This window comes from Aptenodytes patagonicus, chromosome 6 (assembly GCF_965638725.1).
Source record: "Aptenodytes patagonicus chromosome 6, bAptPat1.pri.cur, whole genome shotgun sequence".
Taxonomy (NCBI): Eukaryota; Metazoa; Chordata; class Aves; order Sphenisciformes; family Spheniscidae; genus Aptenodytes; species Aptenodytes patagonicus.
In genome coordinates, this window is record NC_134954.1 from 52,109,263 (window position 1) to 52,135,655 (window position 26,393).

Genomic DNA, 26,393 nt, shown 5'->3' on the forward strand with positions numbered 1-26,393 from the left:
ATCTGCACCTTCAGACCTCATTTGAATTTTCTCATCATTTTATTAGAAAAATTCCAGAGACATCAGAAATAAATGTGAGAGGAATACCACACACATACCCCAATGGGGGATTAAGAACGTTTAAAAGGCCAGTTAGAAAATGGAGATCATCTATTTTGTGATTACAAAACAATTGACTTGCACTACTTCCTCCATCGCCCTGCACAGTGCTTCCCGAGGACCTGCAATAAATGAAACAGCAAAGAGGAAGTGGGAACGCCGCATTATATGAGCCCACAGGAACTTCAGGACCGGGGTCATGTCATGCAGCATACCAATGAAACCTCTTTCCCACGGGCTGTACCTGAAAAGCCGAAGAGGAGGCAACATGCTGCAGCTAACGACAATTCCAGTCTGAATCTGAGGGCAGCAAAAAGAATTGGCATTTCTCTTCCTATTCTAGCAACGCCCGTAGTCCTCGCATGATTACTAGCTGTTTGATTTCTGCTCCAAGTACGACAAGGATTAGATTGGTGAAGTTCACTACAATGAACTGAGCTCACAAGCTGAATCTTGGGCCCAGGAGCTCCGTCCTGTTTCGGTGGCACAGAGCACATTCAAACCTGCAACATTTCCTGTGGTGTGGAAGAAAAACAGCATCGCATATACCACAGCTTCGCATTTTCCAATACAGAGGTATGCAAAAACTCGTCTGAGGACTATTCTAATTTACATATAGGGAGAAATCAACTCCCATCAAGGATCAGACACAAGCAAATGTAATTTTCCATGCCACCTTCAGGTCAAGCAAGGTTGGGATGACTTTAAGCATTCTCCTTCATCCAAGCAAAATCATCCTCTAGCAATACTGATCACAAAACTTCGCTGCCTGAGACACATCTCTCTAGACGGCACAGCCAGAACTCTTTTCCACCCTGTCAGAGTGTTGTATGGCTACGTGACATTTCCCCTCCCTTTCCACGTGTGCTGCTACTATGCTGTGCACTTTACTTGCAACACCACCAGCCTGCTGAGGGTGTTCACTTCTAGGAGACAATTCCCCGATTCCAAGGAAAGTCCTTGCTTCTGCCTGGGAAAAAAAAGAAGAAATGGAGCTTAGGAAAGCTAAGTCTTGTAAGAAAGATGCAGTATTGGCAGGAAATAAGCACCCAGAGAAACATTTCTTCTTCTCTCCAAGTAGACTTAGCAATATCTTGTTATTAGTATTCAGTGTTACTATAAAAAGGGTTTGGCTGATCCTATATATCCAGAAGGCAATCATAACCCTTCTGCCTTTTTTCCTTCTTGAGTTTGAATTGTTGCAGTTTGGAGGGCTTCAAGATTTCTCCTCAAGGCCAATTTCATCAATTATCTCTGTCTGTATCAAATCTGGATGTAATTACTGTAGTTGGCTCTGAGTGGAGAATATAAGACCATTTGGAGATAACTGTTGTGCAGAGCAAGTGTGATGGTCTTGCATATTATTGCAAACATTATTTATTAATATACTATTTATTAATATTTCAACCATGAATTATTCCATATTGGATCCTCACGGACAGCACCTTGTTAGTTTCAGACATGGTTTGGAAAGGAAGAATCATTTTTAGTTTTAGCTAGGAAAAGATTAGATACCTATCTTTAGCACTTTCAGGACAGACACTTTTGTGATGAATGCTCATAACTCTCACTAAAAATCTAACTACATTTTTAGCTAATAAACTGTTTGAGAAATGAAGACATTTCCTACAGAGCAAAAATAAAATTACACTCTACTTTGCTAAAATTTGGAGAAAACTGAGCATTTCAATTGGGTCAATGATGCATCTAACTTTAGGTGCTTACATTCGAAAATGATCTTGATATTGCTTCAAGTTCTCCATTGCTTGCTCCCATTACTCCCAAACCACCAAAAAAGCAAAACTCTTTTTTTGAAAAGGAAATCTTGAGGAACAGAGTTCTTAAGCCTTTAGAAGTGTCCTGCATCTTTTCATGTCTTCACTGTTTAGTTTAGACTAACATAACATACCTTTATTATTGTGTATGTACAAAAACAAAGCACAAGGTGTAATAGCCTTCTGAAGATACCGCTTTTTTGTTCAAAGTCTCTACTGAATTCAGAATTTTGATGGTTTGAAGTAAATGGTGGTGCTAGAATAATACTGAAGTTGTAGAACTCAGATCTCAATTCTTCCAAATACATATTTTAAGATATACAGCTTCTTTAGAATGAGAGGAAGTAAAATTCCTCATTCTTTTAAAAGCTGTGTACAGGGATGGATTTTCACAACAATGAACAGCCTAATCAGGGTGAAGAATCCTCAACTGAAAGCTCACAAAGGGACCCCTCTATCCCTTCTCCATTTTTTCATTTCCACTTTTCTCTTGAAAGGGGTGTCTAACCGGAGACCCTGAAGAGTGAAAGATTTTAAAGTACAGGACTGAAATCCATCAAACCCAGGATTGTGGTCCAAACCCAACCAGCTGTCAAACCCAGAGATACAAATGTATGCTCACTTCTGCCTAATAAAATTTGAATCAAACACTTTGCATCTGATTCTCCATGTGAGCTTTTATGCAAACTTCTAAAGTGCAAGGAATCCTGGGGTGGAAGAGCTATTCTGAGAGCTTTCACATAGTTCATGTAATTAGGGAAACCACTTCCTTTGATTGTAAGTGTTCAAAACAGCTGAATTTCTTCTTTCAAAGGAACTCTGTGATTTGGGTCATCTCTTTTACTTGCTCTTTCATGTTTCTCAAGATGAGAGGTGAGACTGTAGAGCACATTATTTAGAAAAAAAAAAGATTCCACTTTTTGTTTTAGGGATTGAACTTGGACTATTCAAAAGGTTGTCATTTGGAAATCTATCTTTCTTTCCCTCCCTCTGTTTCCTTCCTTTTCTGATAAGCTCTTCAGTGACTCCAGCGAACATAGTCCAAAATGCCAATTTAAACCCAAGGGAAAACTGAAATACGGTACATAAAGGAAAAGGGACTCTCATTTTCCTTTGTACGGTTGTGGGTGAATATGTAATTATAAAGGAGCTCTAGCTGCAGGATTTCAGTCCCCATGTCACGTTTACTTTTTTAATGGTTCTAAACACTGACCAAGCAGAAAGGCAGAAATACAGATTTTAAAAGACAAACAAAGCAGCTGCCCTGGCCTTTGAAATGGGTCTGCGGGTTTTTTGTTTCCCAAAAAGGGAGCTCAGGTCACAGTTTCAAGGCAACGATCATGTCACTAGAGCTAACAGCCGATGTCAGTGTCGTTACGGAATCAAGTGTCACTTGCCCTGAATTTCTTGAGCCTGGCATCCCATTAGTGCTGTTACTCTGCGTTCATCTCGGTAACAGCCGTAACGGGCAAGGAATCTCTCCCTTCTCACAGTATAGCACAGAAACACAGTAATGAAAAAGCAGGAGGTTTCATACTGCAGACTTCAAATTTACTAAGTAACAACAGTATGCTTGTTTACCCCGGGAAGACCAAGCTTTATTCCCAGTCAGTGAAAAATCACAGGACTCCTTGCAGAATTGTAGCGCTAACAGGGAAGTGGTTTGCAATGGGAACATAGTAAACCACTTGGGACACAGCACCAGAAACCACGTTACTGCCAACTTCTGCACAGGACAGATGAGACACTGGCTTGGAGAGAAGACTTTACAATAAAGACTTTGGTACAAATACATAAACAACCAAAAAAGCAAAAGTTAAGAGCAGAACTCCAAAATGTGTGGTCCTAACAAGTGGGGTTCTGGATCGTGTACTTGCTTTAGGGCCCTCACAAACTCTTACAGGGGGTACTAGCAAGGTGACATCCAAAAGGAAGAGCAATTCAACAGCTCAGAATTTTATCCATCTGTTGCTACATACTTACGTCACACGCAGCACCTCAGCATACACAGACACATCGCAAAGAGGTCAAAGTAAAAAGCCTTTTCCTTGGTTTAGGAGATTAAAAGTAGAGAATTCACCAAAAAGGAAAACCACCAATCACTACTTATAAGCCATCATCTTTGATAGGATTGCCTCAAATGCATATGATGTTACTAAAATTAAGGTTATTATATGATTAGACAAAAAGTGATTTCTGTGCTTTTCCCCCTCTAACCGCACACAGGCACGCACTACATTTTCTCTGCTCTGAGATTCTTCCACGGAAGAGGAAAAGATATCCTCTTGGAAAATGTCACTCACTCAAGGGTGCAGCAACTAGATTATTTTAACAAGTTTCCAGAACAACAACCTACTCACCTCTCCTATTCTGTTTCTGCCAGATAAAAATTTGTAGAGAGCCTCAGCTTCCATTGAAAAGCTGACACCCGCCCAGCCTGCATGCCTGCCTTTTGTTTTTTCCACTTTCCAAAGATGAACTTCATACAAAGCAACTGCACGTTGTCTTCTTGTGTCTACCAATAGCTTCCTCACTTCTCCTACAGCAGCTCAAGGGGTTTTACAAACCATGCTTATTTTTGATGCAGCTACTGGAAACTCACATGCCCAATACACAAAACCCACAGCTATTTGGTCAGGTGTGTATCATGACATGATTTTTTCTCTCCCCTGCTTACAACATTTAGCTACAAGGAACCTCAATTTTCAGAAGTTCTGGAGTAAAATAAGTGAGCAACCAGAGGCAGAAGAAGAGAAGTGGAAGACATGTGGCACTGTCCCCTTTCAGTGACATCCAGGGGGCAGGCACTACTTCACCGAGGAGGTGCAGCCGTAGGGGGGGGGCCCTCCTGCGTGCAAGAGGCTGCCCCGCTCTCCAGGCATCAGGCAGCCAAGCGGCAGAGGGGACCGAGGAGGCACAGAAATGGTCACTGGTACTCGAGTCACCCAGTTTCCCAGTGGAGCTGGCTTTCTTAAATATAAATTATGCAGATTCACTAAACATTAATCTAATAAACAAACATGTATTTGCAAATAGGATTCTTCCCCAGTAGCTGAACTGTAACAGATGAAACACATTTAAAGAGACAAACAGGACAGTTTGGAGGCAGCTGGACCAGAAGAGCAGCTCCATATTTGCCCTTATTGGCCTCATCTCCCCAGTGTATTAGCACCATTAATTGAGTATGAGAGAAAGAGTTAACACTTGAAGTTGTTCTCTGGGCTCCTCTGCAGCCTCCAGCTAACATAAACAGGTCTGAATGTTTCCTGGTGACTGTTTATATTGTCCTCTTAAAAAGGAAACTTTCTCTATCAGCACCTTAATAAGTGGCAATAGGTAAATGTGAAGTAACTTTTACAGTCTTAGTTGCATCATTACAATTAAAAAGATTGATTTTGATGCTTCCCTTAAAGTTAGGTTATATATTTTTATATATTTTTTCTTCAACTTTTTTTTTTCAACAAAATCTTGTGCCCCAGACCGTTATACAACTCATATGCAGCCAGTCAAAAATTAAGGACAAAAAAAAAAAAGGGCAAGTGAAGGAGGGCATGTCTAGTCCTATCAAGTGTTTTACTGCTCTCTTAAGAGGACAAAACGTGTTGTTCAAAATTCCATTGCTACCATGTGAGTGGCAGGTAGTTTGGGTTCCCCAACCAAAGACTGTGGCCCCTGCGCTCAGATCTGAATACACCTGTGAAAAATAGCCTCCAGGAAACCGATGGTCCCAAACTCAGATCACATCAACTCCAGCACAGATCCCCGACTTCATTTGAACCATCACACAGGCGTGCGACAGGCCAGAAACTGTGTTAGATTCAAACAATACTTCCTCACACCTCAACAGCAACTTTGGTATTAGCAGAAACAATAATTTGTCATTCCGTACGCTGCAGTGCATGTAAATTATTTAATTAGAGTCCCCAGGGACTGCAACACCAACAGATTTCAATGAGGGTCACAGACATTTAAATTGTCAGCTGTCTCTCAAAGCACTCGAGACTCAAACATGCAATCACTTACCATACTCTAAAGTCACCACTAGGTCTCACCTGCCATGCGATTTTGTACTGTAACCTTGCTTTAAGAAAACTATATAGTTACATAAACGTAGAGATAAGACTAACTTGAACCAACCCTCAATTGCTTGAGCCTGCAACAGTCTAAAACACCACCTAGAGAGAAAAGGATCTCCTCCATATCGATGACATTTCTACAGCAAAGCTTCAGGACAGCTTTAACATCCAAAAATACCATTTTGCAGTTGATCACTTCAACAGAAGCTTGGGGTCAGAGAATGTCGTGGGAGGGGAAACAAAAGAGCTGCCATTTGATGTCAAGGGTTGCTGGCATGGAGAAATAAGCAACGCAACCTCTCCTCCAAATTATAAATAATAACTGAGCCCATGCAACAAGAAAACAGAAAAGGGAGAAACATATCTAGAGCAAAATTAAAAAAAAAAAAAAAAAAACCTAGGAAAAATACCCTTAATTGCAGCTAAGTATCTACTGGCAACTTGAGCAACCCACTGTCAAACAAAAATTTGCAGCAGATTGACAGAATAATTTTTAACACAATATATGATGGAATTAAACTAATTATGAAACTAAAGAATACTTAATAATATCCTAACAGGCTGCATATTGTGGATAGTAAAAAGGGTAAGAAAGAGACAGATTTTCTCCCTATTATAAAACAGATTTATTCACAATTTGTAGGAAACTGGCATAAAAACTTGTTTACCTGCAGATGTTGCACCTTCTGAAAAAACAAAATGAAAGATAATTGAGGTAAACCTCACAGAGATATTCCTAACCCAGGGATCAGGCACACGGTAAGTTCCTGTGCCTCAACCAAGCTATGGCAACTGCACATGTATTCTTGACCAGCAGCACACGCAAGGTAATTCTGCTTCACGCTGACAAAGTTTAGGGCAATTCCAAGAGAGTCAGGTGAAAGGGAGCAACAGACAAATCTGGTGCATCTTAGCTTATTAATTTACCTGTATATCAAGTTTGTTTATGTAGTAACTGTTCAAAGCTGCCCACCAGTCAACAGGACATGTGCACTTAACCCTATACAGTTCCAGTACAAAATCTGATGGTTTAGCTGATAAAAAAAGGATAGGGTAACTTCTTAAATATAGCTACAGCACGATTCCCAGCACTTGTGAAATTGCTTTTCATTTATTGCAAGCTAAGATGACAATGCTGACGGCCACTATGTCCCAACTGCCCCAAAATAACTTTTGAAGCCACAGATTGCCAGTCTGGGCCCAGCCCTGACATGCCAGTTTCATTGAAGCCAATGTCTAAATCAAATGAAGCCAAAATTGGCTTGATTTAAAAGAATTAAGAGTGTATACACAAGCCTATGTAAGTAAGAATCTCAAATTAAGCTGGTCAAAAAACCTCAGTAAGCCACACAACTCGTACTACAAATACTCATTATTTACATGAAGCAACTCTGAAAGACATTACTCATCTAATGAAGAACTTGGTATAAAAATGTTTAAATACACAAGTAAAAAAATCCACTACAATAAAATGTAGCAAAATACAGACAACTATGTTTCTGTGCCTGGATTGATACGTTTCCGAGATTGTTTTGGGGAGCAGAGACGCAGAGGAATGGTTTCTTCTTAAAACAAACAAAATGAAACTAAAGCCTCTTCTTCCCAAGAATAATTGTATTCTAGCAACGCTACATCATCTTTCATATACTGGTATCTCCCAAATACCAATGGGGTTTTGATATCATTTTGGCTGCAACACATATGCCACTCAACACTTACGATACAGTCTTATCCAAAGCATCCACTAAGAAAATCTAACGCAGTGACTTTCTTGACACCTGAAAACATGACATTCATTTACAAAATAAAGTCCTCCAGAAAATATCCCTTGAATGAAAGCCAAGAGTAGGGCAAACTCAAAAGCAGTCAGAGATTTATTGCAGAAGTCTATCCTATCCGAAACAATTTATTCTGCAAGATACAGAATATACAACAGCTAGAGCATCTGAACCCATTTTGACAACTTCCACAGTCTAGAAAGGGTACCAAGTATTGTCTTAATACCTTTTGGGAATACCCTAGTCAGCACCAAGAGGAGTGCTCTAAACCATTTCCTTTACCAAAATATGAAAAAGAAACAGAAGACCCTGCAAAATAACCACTCTGTAAAACAGAAACAAAGACATTTTAAGACACCCCTCTGGTATAATAAATACAGTTGTATTTCCTTTTAGCTGTTAACAAGATATAGCAGTATTTCTTTAAATTAATATGGAGCTGGAAGGGTTCCTATGAGATCACTTACTCTAGGGATATACAATGGGGTTTTTGTGAACTCTGCAATTTTCCAATATAGGCACATATATCTCTGGAAAGTTCCTATATTTGACTCCTACACCTTACGTACCTTTATATAGCACATACTCTAAGCCCTCTCTCACCGTTCATTAGCAATAGCACCAAAGGACCATGGGTTAGAAACACGGGGTTTGTCTTCCCCCCTGCTCTGAGTTGGAACCAGGTAAATCCAGACATCTCCTGGCAGATGTTACCTTGAATCACTCTCAATACTTGCTGACTCAGACATGAGAGGGGTAAGGGAGTAGGAGCTCCTAGAAAGAGCTAATAAAATAATTTAAAAAAGCATCAAAATTGCCCTTCGTTACAGCCAGGTCCCAGTGTGGAGAGTCATTCAAGGCTGGCACCCAAGCACCCATACCAGCTATAAACCAAAAGTAAAAAGAACATCTACTATTTTTAGTCCTGTCAGGGCTAAGTATCAATTTCAGTTTGGTTTGGTTTAGTTTGCTCTATTTTACTCTGTTGTTTTTCTCTTGTTACTCTTGAAAGTCATTCCCAGTCCTTACTCTCATGACCCACATTAAAATTACCACATGCTCTCTTTTAGGACTACAAACATGAGTGAGGCGAGTCCAGTGACATGCATGTGGTTATACTTAACTCATCCCCTTCAGAAGGTACAGGCACAAACCATGTTTTCTGGACAGTCCCTTCCAGAAGTGGATTATAAAAATCAAAAAAGTGAATAAGCTGCATTATATTCCATATTAAAAGTTTTATGAAGCATTAAAAGATCCCCCTAAAGCTTACTGCACATGTATTACATACAAGAAAACCTGACAATATAAAATTAATTTCCATGGCAGTCAGACTTCCAGCAATACAGCACCAAAACTAGTAAAAACATGTTTTTATTTTTGAGTCTCGTAAAACTCAAATGCATTGCACAGACATGACTGAACAAAGCATGCACAGTTAATCCTACTCAGTGTAACATTTTTTATCACGTTAGTTCTGTTAGTTCACCAGAAGTACTTCCCAGTAAGATTACCGTTACATTTTACTGGGTTTTTTTCCACCACTCTCCTTCAGTTTGCACAGACCACCACCAGCATTTTGAAGGAATTCAGGAACAGCTGTACTGCATGAAACCAAACAATCTTGTACCTATGTACCGTGGTTGTAACAGCTGAAGCAAGCAAATCAGATGCAATACTGCTGTCCATCAATAGCACAGAGACAGTTCGTGGATCATGGAGTACTTCCAAAGAGCAGTGACATTAAAATTAAATTAAAATTTCAGGTAAAATTCCAGCAGTAATAAATCTCCCAGTGAAGAGCCACACTTCAGATGCCAGCTGCCAAAAAACAGCCGCCAAAAGCACAGCCTTCAAAAGCAGTGACAAATAACAGGTGAACTTCAGAGATGTATGGACAATCGAAGGAGGTGAGTGCTATTCAGTGAAAAGCTAACATGGCATAGCATAAAACAACAGGTTGTAACATTTCGCTCCAGCAGTTATCTGCTCCAGATAATGGAGTCAAAAGAACTGCTAGCAATTTGCAGAATAAGGCCTTTGGGCCCAATCTCTCCCACCCATTTCAGTGGGAGCCAAATTATGGGCTTCGCCAATAATTCGTATAAATTGTTCACAAAAATACCAAATAACTGTCTGAGTAGTAGGTGTGTCATTTTCTTCAATGAGTGCACATAATTATCACTTAGGGCAAAAGGAACAAGCGCACATCCTACTACAGGAGGCATTTCTACTCCCCCCACATGCATCATAAGCATCATGCTGATAGTTTGATTTTCCATAAGACGATTCACAAGGAACTGTTCCTTGTTTAAAACCTAAAACTGCTAAAGTGCTTGGACTAGATAGTAAAACGGCAATTTAATTTTGTTTTTGCTGTTATTTAATCACTCAAGACACACTCCTATGGTTTACTTAATCAGCAGAAGTCTTGTCCAGAGTTTCAGATCTGATACTCTAATCAAGGCCTTGCAGCATATTTATTTTTCTCAGCACACCTATTTAGCTGTACGTTTATGTGAATAAAACACACCTCTTCCCGTACAGTCACATTTTACTGCCTGTCTATAAAAAGTTTATGCCTTGCAGAGGTCTTCCCATTTATCAAATTTTAAAGAGTTTTGAAGAAATCTGCCTGAGCAACACCCTTCCAAGTATTTGTAAGTTTTTCTGAGCATGTATTTTAGTATATGTATATTATGCTGTATATACTGGAACAAAAATTGCTTTGTTTCACATGTTAGAACTTGTTAGCCACTTGGCTAATATAAAGCCTTCAAGATCTTTGCTGGCTTTGATTGGCTTGTTTAATAAAATGAAACAGATACAACATATTTGCAGAATGATACTACAGCTCTGTTGACTTGGCTTGTGCCCTTGGACTCGGCTAGCACGAAATTCCTCTGAGCAGGCTTTTCCCAACTCTCCTCTGTTTTCTCTTTAATTAGTTGTTACGGATTATTGGCAGCAGTTAACAGAAATACAAGACAATCAGTCATGAAGTTAAAAGGACACTTCCTTTCAAATAAACCAGAAAGGGTAACAATTAGTTTTCTGGACTAAATGCAAACCATCCAAATATCTACTAAACACAGATACATTACAGTTACGGCAAGTTATTTTTCTATTGTTATCAGAAAAGCCATTGACCTGCCATGACTTTCAGCACAGTTCAGTCACAGATATTCATTATCGTCATCACTACAGATAAACATACTGCATACTATGTATGTAAACAGACTGACAGCCATTAGGGTCAGAAGAGACCTTTAGGCCACTGAGGTTGGCCCCCGGTACATCACAGGCCACTATACTTCAGCAAGCTGCTCTTGTGTTGAGCTCAACAACTTGACAAAAACAATTGTCCAAAAAGACATCTCAATGTGAAGACATGAAGAGATGGAAAGGATTCTCCATCTTCACTCCTTCCCTTTGTAGTCTGCTCCAAGAGTTACCCATCCTCACTCCTTACAATTTGTGCTTTATTTCCCATTCTAATTTGTCTGGCTTCAGATCGCAACCATTATATAGTCTTGTAATAACTTTTTGCACTAGATTAAACGAGCCCAGCATTTTCTCCATATGAAAATGCAATTTTTGTAAACAAGCTCTTATTTTTTAATTCTCTACGGTTTTTGACAGACAAGTTCTGGCAAAACTTGCTAGACTTATTTAAGGCATCACCACTTGCCTCTCTGCTCTCTGCTGTCTCCCCAGAAAAATTCCAAGAGAAGGTGCCCACACCAGGCTGCTCCCAGCTATAACCTGTCATGTTAGTTTAAGCTGCAAATGATGACCAGTCTGAAGGAAAATAAACAATTTTGTGCTGGAAGGCACTTGCTCCCCTTCTGTCAACTCATTCTGATGGATGATGTCCATCACCCCCTTCTGACACACACTCCCCCACAGCCCTCCTACTTTCCACTCTTTTGAGTGTGTTTTGCAGTCCCCCTTGGGCTGCCCCTCCAGTATGTTTACATTCCTTTAAACACAACAGAACCGGGTCTGCACCTACTGCCCATTTCCCCAGTGCCACATACCAAGATAAAGCATGCCTGTTTCTTACAAATGACTTGATCCTGATTTGGATATGCAAGGACATTAACCTAAGTTGCCTAACAGCACCATGATATGAGCTTTTAATGAGCTGCAAGTCTTCATTAATCCCTAAATAAACCCCTAAATTATACTAAATTCTTTCCAGCATATGATTTCCTTTTCCTAGTGTGCAACCTGTGCTCCTCATTACTACAAGCTGAACATTGTATTTGGCTGTTTTAAAAAAAAATATTTTTGTTGAATGGTCCAACTGTGTCAAGCAATACATATGACTGTCCTACTTTCTTCATCATTTCCCATTCCACTAAGGTTTATGCCATCACAAGATGTAGTAATATTGGTTTTAAATTTTCTTTCAAAAACGCTTGAAGTACCTAGCAACAGGTCTAGCACAGACTCCTGTGTAATCCCACTAGAAACACACCTATTCAATAAAGATACTTCACTGACCACTACTGAGATCTGCCAGCCAGTTGATTTTTAAGGAGCGCATTACTGATACTGCATAGCACCAATTTTACTTGTCTTTGTATATCTTTTGATATTAACAAGTAGTAGAAATAAAGAGAACACTACAAACTGACATTGGACAGAAGGTGTACATCTCCCACCATCCTGGAAAAATCACGACATCCTTCCACATTATTTTAGACAGCAACTTGCTTAATCGTGATCAAACATGCTTATCACATCACTAAGCATGATGTAATCACGCTAACTCGGTTGCTGCAGCAGTAGATGAACTTTGGTGTCTGATTATTTACTAAGCATATAATCCCTAGCACTGCTCTGCTGTTCTCCAGCTTATAACTGTCTTCCTAAAATACTTTGAGGATATTGTATACAAGTTAGATATAGTCATGCTGGAACAGCGGTCCAGTAACTGTGCTGTCCATCACTACACTGGTGTGTCCTCACTGCTGCGTCAGGGGTAGTGACCAGCAGGCAGACTGGAGCGCTGTGACGACGACATACACTGTGTCTCTGCTGAGACTGTTCCAAGCTGAGGGTCAAGTTTTTAAAAAAAAAACTCAAACCAACCTTAGTTGGTAAAGGTGCAGTAAGTTAATTCTGCCTTTTTTCACGGGATTGCCAAGGACCTGTCCGCCTTTCCAGGTGCACAGGATGCCGCGAGGAAAGGTGACTGGCAGAATGGTTAGGCTTAAACCTCGCTGCAAGATGACACCAAGCCGAAGCGCGGCTATGACTAACTCAGAGATAGTGGAACCCCAGATCAAAACCTGCAGCAGGCAGGGAAGAGACAACACCGAGCAACACATGCTAAGCCTATAGTGAACATACAGACTCAAACCACAGCGCTTAAGAGACCAGATGTAAAGAGGAGAAAACAGAAGCAAGCAAAGACAGTGAACACTACCTCTTCCTATCTAGCGACATGCCCAGTGGTATCAAAGGGAAATTACTAGCTCCACAGGTGAAGCTAGAGCTCTTCCTCCTCAGGGCCAGGGCAGAGAGGAGCTGCTAAACAAGAAAAGTGGGGGAGGACAGCAAACAGTAAAACAATAATGCTTTAAATCAGAGAAACCCTTGGCTGGGGCCCCCTCAGTATGTCTTTATTGTAACATCATCCAGTTACGGGGTTTTGTAATTAAACAAACAAAAAGCCCAAGGTAGTTTGCCTCAATTAGATAGAGGATGGAAGACACTAGAAAAAAGTTTCTGTCCTTGTTTCCACAGCAGGCAAAATGAACAAAAAGTAAACTCTTACCTCTTTTTCTATTTTGAGCAGCTTCTTTACAGCCACCTCCTTGTCCTGAGAAATCCATCGGGCTCGGTAGACACTCCCGAAACTCCCTCCACCGCAGTTCTCAAAAAACTGCAAGTCATCAAATCTAATTTGCACAAATGAAGCACTGGTAGACGACATCTCATAATGACAAAATATACCACAGCAAAACCTGTAAAGAGAAAAGCTTTCATTAACTCATATGCTCTGTGGATTTATGGACTTTCTTGCCCATGCTCAGACACCCCAAAACCAGAAACAGTCGCCATAAACACACTACAGTAAAATCTGCAGGGCACAAGAGGAAAAGAGCCTGGGAACTCACACTCCCAACAGGCTGTGCAAATGTTTGCATAATTTGCACGAACTATTAGGAGCAGCTAGGAGACAGAAATGACTAAAGATATTCCTCAGAGCAATACTGACGTTTCCCGAACACCTCGGAAGCGGCTCTGCGAAAGGCAGGTGCATCGCTGCCTTCCCCAACGCAAGCAAAGCGTGCCAATGGACAGGAAGCATGCTCTCCGCTCCGAGCTTGCCTAGGAGCTCAGGCATGCCAGGCACGCTGGTTCTCCCGCCGCGATGGCCGTGCACGAGGCCGGGCAGGCAGCCTTCCAGCAGGCGGGCAGCAGCACCTTGGCATGTACCACGCACGCTGCCGGCGCTCAGGGTGAGGTAGAAGTGCTTTGTGCAAGGATGTGGAAAAACCTGACCACGGTAAACGTCTCTTCCTGAGTGACTCAGTTCTGTTCACGTTATAACAAAGCGCAAGTACATGGTAATTCATCTGGATTACAGTATGTGAAATTCTGCAACCTGTGCCAAGGTTGGTGTCGGCAGTTTGAAGAGATGATCCCATGTCTGCTGCCAGGGGAACAGAATGTCCTTCTTGGAGATTTCACAGCGATAAAGCTTATGCCCATAGTGAATTTCAAGAAACGTTATCACCTAAATGCATGAACAATGACTAATTTTAGGTTTGGTTTTTTAATGGTGTAAGATCAGGAAGCCTCAGGTCCTCAGTGGGACTGCAGGACATGGCATCCTCCAGAACCATCTGCAAGCCTGCTGCGGGATCATTTCAGATGCACCACTTTAGACAAAGTATTTTCAATTACCAGCAAAAGTTACTATACTTGCAACTAATGAAAGTAAACTTATCAGCATAAAATGAAAGAGACAGGTTTGAATAAAACAAGCCAAAAAAAGACACAGAGATTTTGGGTGGCTGGTGAAAATTACACCTCCAGTTATACTGGTCTAACTATAGTACCAAAACATACTGTGTCTTCTGGGAGCCTCCAATCCATAGGGCTTTCTGAGATGGAATCCACACATTATGTGTTGTCTGTGGCTAGGAAATGCACCTGTAATACACCTAGCACTGCCGACTGCCAAAACCCCTTCATCCCTGTCCCTTCTGTAATACGCACAAAGACATAATTTCCCCCCCAGCTCTCCTGATTGTGCAGCTAATCTGATTAAAATTTTGACATATCATTTGACCAGAAATTTCTGGCACTATTTGGTTGCAGCTATTCTCCAAATGAGAGATGAAGATACCAACATTTTTTTCTACATATTGCATAAGATAACATACAGCCTTTTCTGAAACTGCCTGTCTCGTTTTACATCTCTTCACCACCCGTAAGGGTAAAGGCAAGCGCTGACCAGACCACGACAACTTTACTATGTTTACAAAAGGCATCACGTTTAGGAGGGAGCAACCTTCAAGCACGCCTTTCACTGACAGCCAGCCTGCAAAGCTCTCAGTGAGGGAACACAAGTGCTCCTTCCCCAGCTCTGCAAGTCAGAGCAGGGGTTACCCATGGGACGTGAAATAAAGTCCATTCATCCAGTACCCTGCCGACTCCTTCCCCAATACAAGTGCCTGGACTCTTCTGCTGACCTTTTGTTCTTGTTTTAACCTTGTTGCTGCTGTCATTAGATTTCCTGCCATCTCGAAGTCATCTTTTGCACCGCCCTGCATGCATTTTCTTTAGAGAAAGCTCAAGGGAAAGGAAATTGGTCACTCCTGCAAATCAGGAGGGTAGTGAAGACAGTTTAACTTTTTGCTTCTTTGCCAGTGCTGCTTAATTAGCAGGTCTTCAGAAACAAAAGCTCATTTGCCTTGTTTACTCCAACAGTTGCTCCAAGTTAATGCTGTGTACACGGTGTCTCAAGCATATGTGACACTTTATAGACAAATAAAACAGGTCAGCTTCCCAACCCAGAGACCTCACAATTTAAGGCCACAGCCCTGCACACGTTTATGCATGTGGGTAATTATGTTCCAGTGAATAATCTCCTTACTGACAACAGAATTATTCAGAAGAGTAATGTTACTCATAGGCAAAAGCATATGCACCGACTGGACCATAAATTTAACAGGAAGTATGAACAGTGATAACAGATGGTTGCAATTGGGATTGCAGAAGGAACAGAAAACCAAGTGAAAAAAAAAATACATCACAGGAAACAAATATTTCTGGCCTTCACAATCTGAATTCAATAGTTCTGAAGAGCTGTCAAATTATTTTAAATTACTGTTCACCCAGAAGAACCAAATCATCCATATAAACAAGTAAATTATTTGACTTCTGAAAGTTACACTAACATAGAACAAGATGTTATTCCAAGATTTCACAGAAAACAGACCTCAAGATGGTACATTAGACACTTGATAAATAGAAGTGAGTACTTTTCTGATGTGTCCTTCTTGCTGCTTAAAACTTTACCTAAACATTATGCAATCGCAATGTAGTGCCTGGCACACAAGCATTTCCAGAAGCTATTGTTCATTCTTTTAACACTTTCCCAATTTTAAATTTATCTACAGCAGTCAATCAGCTGCAGATGCTATAGGCATCAGCATACAATAAAGTAATGTAATTTAAAGAATGGTTCATTGGTTTGTATCAGGTTCTTCCAGATGCTTTTTTTCCAGAGAAAGTAGAGGAGATTTACATGGGACGCTCTTTATTTCGAGATCTGTAATTAATGACAGCCTAATACAGTCTTCTCCTTCTAGATGAAAGAACAGACCTGTTTAAATATTACTCCATGTTTTCAGATGCAAGGTTATTAATCCTCAATTAGACAGATCAATCCCTTTATTATGTTTGAGAAAACAACTGTTTAGAGTAACAACTGCATGTGACAAATCCACACACAGTTATTAACTTGTCATCCTGTTTTAAAAGATACTTAACAATCTGAGTTTACACCATTGGTTAAGGAAAAAAAAACAGGTACTTCATTAAACTCCATAGTCTTACACGTGCATCTGAAACAAGTGCATCATTCCAACAACATGTGGCACTTCTTCACACCTCACACTTCTGCAGGCAGGAGAGCAGTCCTCTGCAACAGGGTCTCCAGGCTTGGGGCCGGGGAGCGTTACGGCAATTCCCCTGCATGCAGGCACACAGCGTAACGAAGGTTTGGCGTCAGCACCATTCTGAGTGTTTAACCACTGTCGTCGCGTAGGAGCGGGGAACACTACATCAACTGACTTTGTTGCTTGTTGTCAATGAAATGAAAATGTGACAGTTCAGAAACGGTGAATGACAGGTATTTGAAGAAATAATTCAATTGCTGGTTATTTCAATTATTCCTATGGGATCTTGGATGGGGGGGAACTTTCTCCTTCTTCTGTTTTATTTCTCATGGTTAACATGAGCTTGTAATCATGCAAGAACATCTCCAGCTTCTCCCGTGTGTTTTTTTTTTTCTCATAATAACTTATTTGTGCATGCTGTTAGAAGCTGTTCATTTCACACCAAAAAAACAGATCTGAGCCGCATTTGGCAGTATTTAACATGTCGGGCTATTATTTAACACTATTTAACATTAGTATTTAACCTGTCAGGACTCAATTATGCAGAGTCACTTTGCAGCAAGCTATTAAGCCACAACAAGCTCAGTTCAGTACAGTAGTAAGTGCTCCGGCATAGGAAACCATCTGCCACCACTGGCTTGTTGCGATTACAGCATTTTGGGAGAGTAACTGGTGCAGGGGTCCCTCCCCAGGACCCTGCTGGGCTCCCACGCCTGCTGCTCCCTCCAGACTCCCGCAAGGTGAGGGAGCACCCAAGCACCCAGGCAGATGCATTGCAAACCAACAGCACTGCAGGCTGCCCTGCCCTGCATCCTAGCACAGCAACACTGGAGGAACCTGACACGTTCACTTGTACCTCCCAGCTCCGCAGAAACAGCCTGCGCAGTAGGGGAAGTGCTGCCAAGCCCAACTCTGCTTTATTCCATGCACAAGCCAGAAGACCCTACCATTTGTCATTCAGCTACTACTCCCAGAGTATAGAGAGCTTCCACTAAGGGACTTGAAAGTTAGAGACAGGAGGCAGGAAAGAATTTAGCACAAATTGCACAGTAACTGCAACTCATATTTTGTTTAGTGTGTGGCTGCAGAACTGAAAAATGCATCCCTCACCTTGCACGTGCACCTGATGCTGCTTAAATATTCAACTACTTCAGGAAAACCCTTTGTAATTTATTAAAAGGAACAACCACGCAACTTGCTGCCCTCACTTCACTGTGTGGTTCCACAAAGCAGGATTCAGTGCTTCTTTCACGAAGGCACGCTGCCAACATATTGCCAATAAAGTAGTAGCACACTACACGTGCTATCTTAAAATACACAGCAGATTGTGCCAAGTTTCCTTATTTGGCAAAACAGCCCATTTGCTTTCATGATCTTTGACCATCCATTTTTAGACCCAACATCCTTTGTATCCAACATGGCCTACAGTCCTTGAGCATATCAACCTGGATTTTTGCAGCAGCATAGTTATTTAGCCTTTTTTTTTTTTTAAAGAAAAAAAAAGCCCAACAAAAAAACCCTCAAACACCAAAACATGGTTAACCACTGTCTTGTCTAAACCAAAAACAGAAAAGGAGTTACAGTGATAATGAGCTACAAGAGATACCGCAGAAAGAAGTTTTTATAAATAAAAGATCCTTTAATCATATCATGAACTGCTGATGGATAAGATGCAAACAAACTCCAAGCACAACTCCAAATTAAATATATCCTAAAGTTCTAATCTCCCAATAAGTTAAAATAAAGTAAACAACCCCTACAATTCCTGAACTTTCTTAATTGGACTGAGCAGCAGCCCTGCAGATGGTGAGACTGGAGGCATGGCTCTGACTACCTTAGTTACAGAAGCAACAACTTTTGAGCCCGTCCTTTGTCAGAACCTAAGAATTCCGCATAACTTCCATTAATAACATTTCTAATTTTATTTGAATTTATATAACCATCAGTGCTACGGAAAAAGAGCTCAACTCAGCCTAAACAGCTTGAGTGCTTCAGGAAAAGAACTATTTTCAACCCGAGCTGTGCCAATGGCAGAGACTGAAGGGTTTAAAGGCTTCACTTTAAATAGAAAACATTTTATCTCGGAGAAACCCTAAACTGCTCACTTCACTTACATTACACCTCATCAGTGATGTCTGCCACGAGTACGCACGCAACAACATGCAAGAAAGACAAGGCAGCTAAACCTGCACCCTGGACCGTAGAGCCGCTCGGTCCTTGCACAGGCATGACTGCAGGATCTGGGCCTTGGTTTTGTCAGCGTTTCTGCCTTCTCCTCCGTCAGTGAGCTGGGCTCTCCAGGGTTGCCATTATTCACACAATGCCACCGGTATGCAAAGCACATTACTGATAGATAAAACAAGTAGGCTTCTGAGGACTTACAATTTCAGGGCAAAGTCCTGAAAACATCTAACCACATGCCTCCAGCGGAAAGCTATGATGTTTTCAGGCAGTGACCCAGTTAATCCAGTGCTTTCAAATTATTTCTGCTTCTGGAATTTAGAAAAAGTAACGATCCATGGCTTTCCCGATGGCTCTGTCACTAAAACTCACAGCAAAGCATGCTGGATAGAGGGGTAAATGGATGGCTCGCACACACGCGCGTGATAAAAAAAAAAAGGCATACTGGTGGAAAGGAACTAACTTGAGCGAACATAGCAAATTAAAAGAATGCCAGTTCACTTAAAAAATGAGGGGGAAAAGGAGAAAATGAAGGGGAAGGAAAGTCACACCTCAAAGTCCAACCTGAGGGATTTTATGCCCAAAACAACAGAAAAATGCAGCAGGTGCACGTAAAGTGAACGTTTGAAACACCGTCTGAGGAGTGGAGGGGTGGGCGAGGGTAGCGGCCCCCGGCCAGACGCCGGCTGTCCACGTCCCGCGCCCAACCCCCTCGGAAGACAACTGCTGGCAGCACCTTTCCCGCGTGGGGCCGTCCCGCACAGCCGCCGCTCCCCACCCGCCCGGCTGCCCCTCGGCGGACACCACCGTGCCCTGCACGGCGAGGCACGGCCCGTCTCCCGGCCCCGAGCGGCGCCCGCGGGACCCCCGCCCCACCGCGCCGCCACGCGTGGGCGCCGCTGCCTCCCGGGGGAGTTGGCCGGCGCCGCGGGACCAGCCCGCGGCTGCTCCCCGGGGCGACGCAAGGTCAGGCCGTGCGGCGGGACGGCCGAGCGCCTCCCCTCCAAGGACTTTCAAAGTTGCTTCAGCGGGTGGGAAACGTCAAACCCGGCGGGGACACCCACGGCCCGGCCCCGCTCTTCGGCCGCGCTGCGCCCCCTCGGCTGCCCGCCGCCTCCCTCCGCCCAGCGAAAGACGCACCGGCCGCACACGCCGCCCCCCAAAGCTGCCCCCCGTCCGGGCGTGGCGGGGGGCGCCTCACCCTCCTCACCTTCCCCGAGGGACTCCGGGCTGGCGGGACCCGAGCGGCGCCGATCCCGGAGCCGCCGAGGGAGGCTGGAACCGGCGCGACCGCGTCTCCCGCTCCGTCCCCCGCGCTTCCGGTTGGTGCCGGGGAGCCGGAGCCGCCGCCGCCCCCGCGCCGCCTCGCAGCGGCGCCACCCCGCGCTCTGCGCCGGGCCCCGCGGGGGAGGCAAGGCGAGGCCGCCCCCACCGCCTCAGGGGTGCGGGCAGCGCGGCCGCCCCGCCTATAGGGGGCGAGGTGCCGGGGCTGGGCGGGCGGCGTGTGGGGCGGCGAGGCGTTAGGCCGGCCGGTGGCCGGTACCGGCGGGGCTGCGGCCCCACACCAGCGCCTCCGCCCCGGCCAAGGGCGCGTGAGGCGGCAGGCGAGGAGGGCCGCATGCCCACCGCCCTCATCCCCCATGCATTGATGAGTAATGGGGCGCCCGGCCCCTCATGGCCTGCGCACGCCTCGCCCGCGGCATCGGCTGCCGTGGTGGGGTTGGCGTGAGGTGAGCTGGATGGAGCGTTGGCTCCGTGGGCGGCTCGGGCTGACCAGAGAGGATGGCCTTCGACTGAGGCAGGGTGTCTGCTTGTCAGTTAACCGCGCCAAATTTAGGAAGAGCTTTCTGGACCGAGCGGGGCCTGTCACCTCGGGTGTTTTCGGTTCCCAAGCGCGGCCCTGCCATTGCAGGTGGAGGGAGGTGCTGCGTGGAGGCACGGTGCTGCACTGCCATGGCCGCAGCTTTGGAAGCACAACTGGCTTCCTTCCAGGGTTGCTGCTTCAGTGACAGGCAATATAGCTAAATTTATCTAAAATTATTACCAAAATGACCAGGTGATGGTAATTTCTTGAAAGATCTGCTTCATTGTTCTTGTGCCCCACCGGGGCTGGGATGGTGTTACCACAAGCAGCAGCATCTTTTAAGTGCTGGGTGTCACCTGGGATTGCCAAACTGCTGTGGGTGCGGGTTGGTGAGAGGGTCTGGAGGTCCCCAGGAGGAGGAAGGGAGAAGGTTGTGCTGCTATAGCCAGTCCTCCTTTGAGGAATGTGGAAGAAGAGGAGGACTTGACTGGCAAGTGCATCCCCCTGGTGCCCCATCCATATTCCCCAGCTGCTCTCAGGATGATTACCCCAGGTCAGGAAGAAAACAGAGAGACAGCCCACCTCCACCCTCTAAAGCCACACGGACCCTTCCTTATCCAAATGTTTTAATGGTATTGAGGTACCCTGCTGTTGTGGAAAAATTTTTACAAATTGAAAATAAGCTGTCACGCTTAAAGGAAGTGACTCAAAAGACTTGGGGGCAAACAATTTTTCTGCTGAGGCAAACACATCACATGGCTGTGACAGCACATTTTTTATGTCAGTATCGTGCAAGATGCAATGCCCATCACCACTTTACGCCGCACTGCCCAGCTTATCTACCGGTGTCTGTATGCTGTGGTTTTGCATTCACTGGAGCATCTTGGCTCCTCGTTATCTCTCGTATTTGACTATTGTTATATGTATGTGCCATATAAAAATCAGCTGTGTAGCACAATGAATCACAAAGAGGTGTGTGGCATCACACTGAATCATATACATTAATTGTACATCACGAAGATGAATGGCATCAAGGTGAATCATGGAGGAACACTATACTGATGAATGAAATACAACCGTTTCATGAACATCAGAGGCATTTTCCCCAAGGTGTGTTATTTTGGCATTGTCATGGGGGACGCTAAAAAAAAAATGTTAAAACAGTGGAGCAGAAGCATAAATTTCTGGGCATAAAATAAAACATTATTTCACTGTGCCATAATAACTAACCGGAGTAAAGTTCAGCAAGATCTTAAGCAGTCGGTGCAATAAGTACATGAAGATGCTAAGAAAGTCAAAAAGCAGGCGCTGGTGACCCCCTTCCGCCCACCTGGCAGATTCAGCATTGCCAGGACAAGCAGTGAAGGAGGTCGGCAGGCTCTGGCTTCCCCTGGATATGGCACTTTCAGACACTTTTTGTCTGATCTGAGAGTGCTTGTGCTTTATTATGAACTGATCTGCTGGTGAGCCTGGAGAGGTCTCCAGACAAAGTCAATCAAAGGTGCCACATTTTAAAAGAAAGCACAGATACCAAATGCAAATCACATGAAACTCAGGCTCTGGAGGAGGAGAGGTGCTACATACTAAGTCTCTTAAATACTGTGACTAACATGTTTATCCTTCCTGTCTGAGGCAATTGCCAATTAGTCAAACGATTTTAAAATCTATTTAAATGTTAAATCACTCTGTTCATTGGCATTTGCTTCAGAGAGCAGAGCAACTTGCATTCAGAGGTCTCTTGCCTAGAGCGCTTCGTCCAGGCATTTTGTCCAGGGCTGTGTATCTACAGAGCTGGGATTCATCATGCCTGACTTTAGGCCCTGGTTGCAGAAAGAAATAAACTATTCCAGTAGTGCATGAGAAACAAGGGGGTGGTTAATATTTCCTACTCCAAGAGCAGGAGTGCAGAGTCTGCATCAGGCACTGTGTTAACATGCCACTGTTTAAAACACATAATTTCACTTGCTCTATTAGAGGACAAGAAAGCGAAAGCAAAGGAGCCTGCGTGAGGACTGTCCAACCCCAGTGGTACACTAACACGAAGCTGGAATTATTACAACAAGGTTTTAAGTGTGCACTTTTGGGTTTGTATTATTTCTGCCCTCTGGCGAGTGAGCCTTCAGGTATTTTCAAGATTTTTTCCATTATCATGAGAACTAAAAAATTAGCTAGAAACTGGAGTAATCGGTGTTTCTTGGGTGGTCATAATACCATATAAAACAACCAGCCAACACGTGGCAGTATGGTTTTCCCCTGCTTTTTGAGGCAGCAAATTCAAACTGAGAAACTCTGAGTTAGCTCTGGAGAACGTGATCCTAATTTCAGTCTTCTTTAATTTAGATGGAACAGGCAGAAAAAGAAAATATTTAAAAGCTAACAAAAGTTATTGTAAAGCCACAACAATTGGCAAGAGATAAAGGCAGCTCTGGCAACTTTTAACTCAATTTTCGAGTTGAAAGGATTCATATGAATTGTCTCTTTACATCTCATTGCCACACTGGGTGTGCAATGACGTCTCACCGCCTTTCAACATGGAAAATACAGTTTCATGTGTATGTCCAGGCTGTTTAAATCATCCTGCCTGCCAAAAGCAGCAGTCACACCCGTCCCCTGCCCAGCAAGCCCTGTTCCTGTCACTGCGCTGCCCACCTCGCCTTTTGCCAGTGTGGTTTTTGCACGGCTACACGGTGAACTGGGCTGCGGAGGCAAAGCTACTGCAGGGAAAAGCAATCAGTTTTCACCCAGGTCTGAATGCAGGTCATCGGGCAATTGCACAGACTCGTGCCAGAGCAAAGGCAGGAGAGGAGCAGGGGCTGATAGGAGCAGCTGAGAGGGGATGGAGCGTGGAAGTGCTTTTTTAGCAGTAGTGAAGGTTTATGCCGGCTTAAACTGTACGTGAAACTCTAGACACAGATAATTTGGAGGTGGACACCTGCTCTGTATTTTTCAATTCTCCTTCAAGACTGACTCAGAGTTCAGCTCAGGCTTAGTACTGAGGTTTCTTTGAAGCACTTCTGTTTCTCTGGCTGATATGGCTTGCCTCCATTTCTAGCTTAAAACATTGGCCAGAAAACATGGTGGGGGTCATGCCTGGGATATACTAGGATGAAAGATCGTACACACATTGCTGTAGAAGATGTAGCACTAGCGTACGCTAGTGTTAATCTAGCTAGTTTGAGCAATAGTAGCAGTAACAATAAGGTAGCATTAATTTTATGCCATTTGTACCATCAGGTTTGTGACCTGGAAGAGGTTCACGAGTGGCTCGCCTGAAAATCCTCTCTGCATCATTATTTTTGCTTGCACTGTCCAGACTGAAGTTCATGCAGTTATGTCCAGATATGCTGCAACCACACACCTCTGCGGTTACACCCCAAAACATAACTAGCAGGGTTTGTTTCATGAGTAAAAGAGAACTTGCATGGTACTGCTAGCCAAAATCAGCTGCATTTAGTCTTTCTGAGAGATGGAGTCAGCAAGCTCTAGCAAGCGGAAAATCTAAGGAATTGCCTTTGGATTTGGCTCAGGGGCAATCCTGCCTTTCCTGCTGCAAATGACACGGTGAGTGTGCACCCACAAACACCGACCTGATGCTACATGCAGCCCCCGTGCCCACACGGCCGGGGCTGATTCCTGTTCGCTTCAGCAGCCCAGACTTTGGTGAGCTGTCGTTAATGGCTAATTCTCGACTTTCATGGAGAATGAAGAAAGAGAGAGCCCGTACTAACCATCGTATGTCTCTTAGACCCACACAACTGGTATTTTTTTCTGCTGTTGTTTTCTCATCTGTTTTTTGTATTAGAGAGAAAAATAACTAATTTGTGAAAGTGCCTAATTGTATATTTAACATAAAATTACACCTATATATTATTATAAATATTAATTATGAATTAATTGTAAAATTATTAAGCACAGAATTATTAAATACAGACTAGAATGATAAAATACAGGCATTCATGTGGCAGAGAAGGCTTGTGTGCGATGGGTATTTTACGTGTGGATCAAATACCTGCATAATGATTTTCAGAACGGGCAGGCTACAGCTTGTACACTATTTGTCTTTTGATCTGGCATGTGTGCAGTATAAAAGCACATATAACTTCTACAAAAATGTCAATGTAATTAACAATGAGATAGCAATGAGATGGCAAAATATTAACAAGAAATACACTTCCTGATTGTTTTACAAGAATGGTTTTCTTATCTTTTACTGGCACCACAGTTTTTAGCCGATCATTATACTCAGCTGTAATCCTCTCAATAGTACTCTGCTCAGTTACCATTTCATTACATACTTTTAATTATATATATATATATAGCTCATACTCCTTCTTATATTAAATTTTGTGGTCCAATAGACTTAATTTGTTGTTCTAATTTCGGTACATTTTTTCTCTAAAATGTAATATGGCTTAACACTGTTTTCTTTTTTTAAAGCTGTACTGAATTTATTGTTGGTGTGCCCGTTTGTGTTTTCTAATCCACACTACTGCAAGCTCCACTGAAGCAACAGTCCCTTCATTCCCTTCATGGTTTTTTTCCAGTAAGTTGCTCGGTCATAGGGAGTCTGGGGAGAAACAGGCACAATTCCACCTCTGAGGACCACCAAAGGAAGATGACACACAGAACGTTCAACAGCTGGTTTAAAGAATCGTATGCTATTTTCTTTATTAAAACTAATTAGTATCTAACTATCTTTTAGTACATATAATGTAGTACATACTACATTATAGCATCTTACTGTCTATTTAGTACATTTACCTTTCTTGGAAAGTAAAAGCAGCCACTGGAATCATGCAAACTTTGGCCACCGTTGACAGGGAGTCGGTTTGAACTAAAAAGAAAATAATAGCTCCTTTTAATGATGTACTGTAGTATTAGTAGCTTACATATTTTGCTACCTTAATCAGAAATAAATCTGTCTATTGAAGATCACATTTTTTTCTCTTTGGATTTAGAGATGAAATAAGACTAGGAAATGTCCATAATATTAGACTGCCTGAGATAAGACTAGAAAATGTCCATAATATTAGACTGCCTCAGAAAAGCCCTTATTCTAGATAAATCTGTTTAGCTGTATCATCTCAGTCCCTTTGCCTGTGTTTCCAAAAAAAGGTGATCAACCCCCCCCAAACACTTGCACACTATTAACAACAGCTAGTTGTGACAGGAAGGAAAAAAAAAAGAATCTGTGCAAACCTCTAACTAGCTTCTGGCAGCAGCACTAACCGATCAGGAGCATCACAAAGGAGTTACATGCCAGACAACTGGAACAGGAGAAACATTAGGGCAGGAATTACAAATGGAAGGAAATGTTAGATTTCAAACAGACACTAGGCAGCAACCTGCCAGTACTGCAGCCCTCAAGGGTCAGTCCTACTGAGAATGAGGACATCTAAAGAAAACCCAAGGCAACACTGGCTCTCTGTTATCTGAGAACATCCACAATGCTGTCGACGGTACTCCTGCACAGAAATAATGTACACCTGTGAAAAACCACAAAGAGTCGGCAAATACAGCTAGCGGATTCACTT

The 26,393-nt window shown here is 43.0% G+C and overlaps 1 protein-coding gene across 2 annotated transcripts in view; it reads right to left on the reverse strand.

Annotated features, from left to right (window-relative positions):
- MAP3K20 (mitogen-activated protein kinase kinase kinase 20) overlaps positions 1-20,396 on the reverse strand; it is a 96,532-nt gene extending 76,136 nt beyond the window's left edge. Inside the window, exons 1-2 of one of the 2 annotated variants that reach the window (XM_076342595.1) lie at positions 20,266-20,396; positions 13,517-13,706 (exon numbers count right to left, since the gene is read on the reverse strand). In XM_076342595.1, coding sequence (XP_076198710.1) covers positions 13,517-13,675 — 159 coding nt within the window. In that variant the 5' untranslated portion in view covers positions 13,676-13,706; positions 20,266-20,396. The remainder of the gene's footprint in view (positions 1-13,516; positions 13,707-20,265) is intronic. The other variant, XM_076342596.1, reaches the window with a different exon arrangement.
- Positions 20,397-26,393: the final 5,997 nt, after the last annotated feature.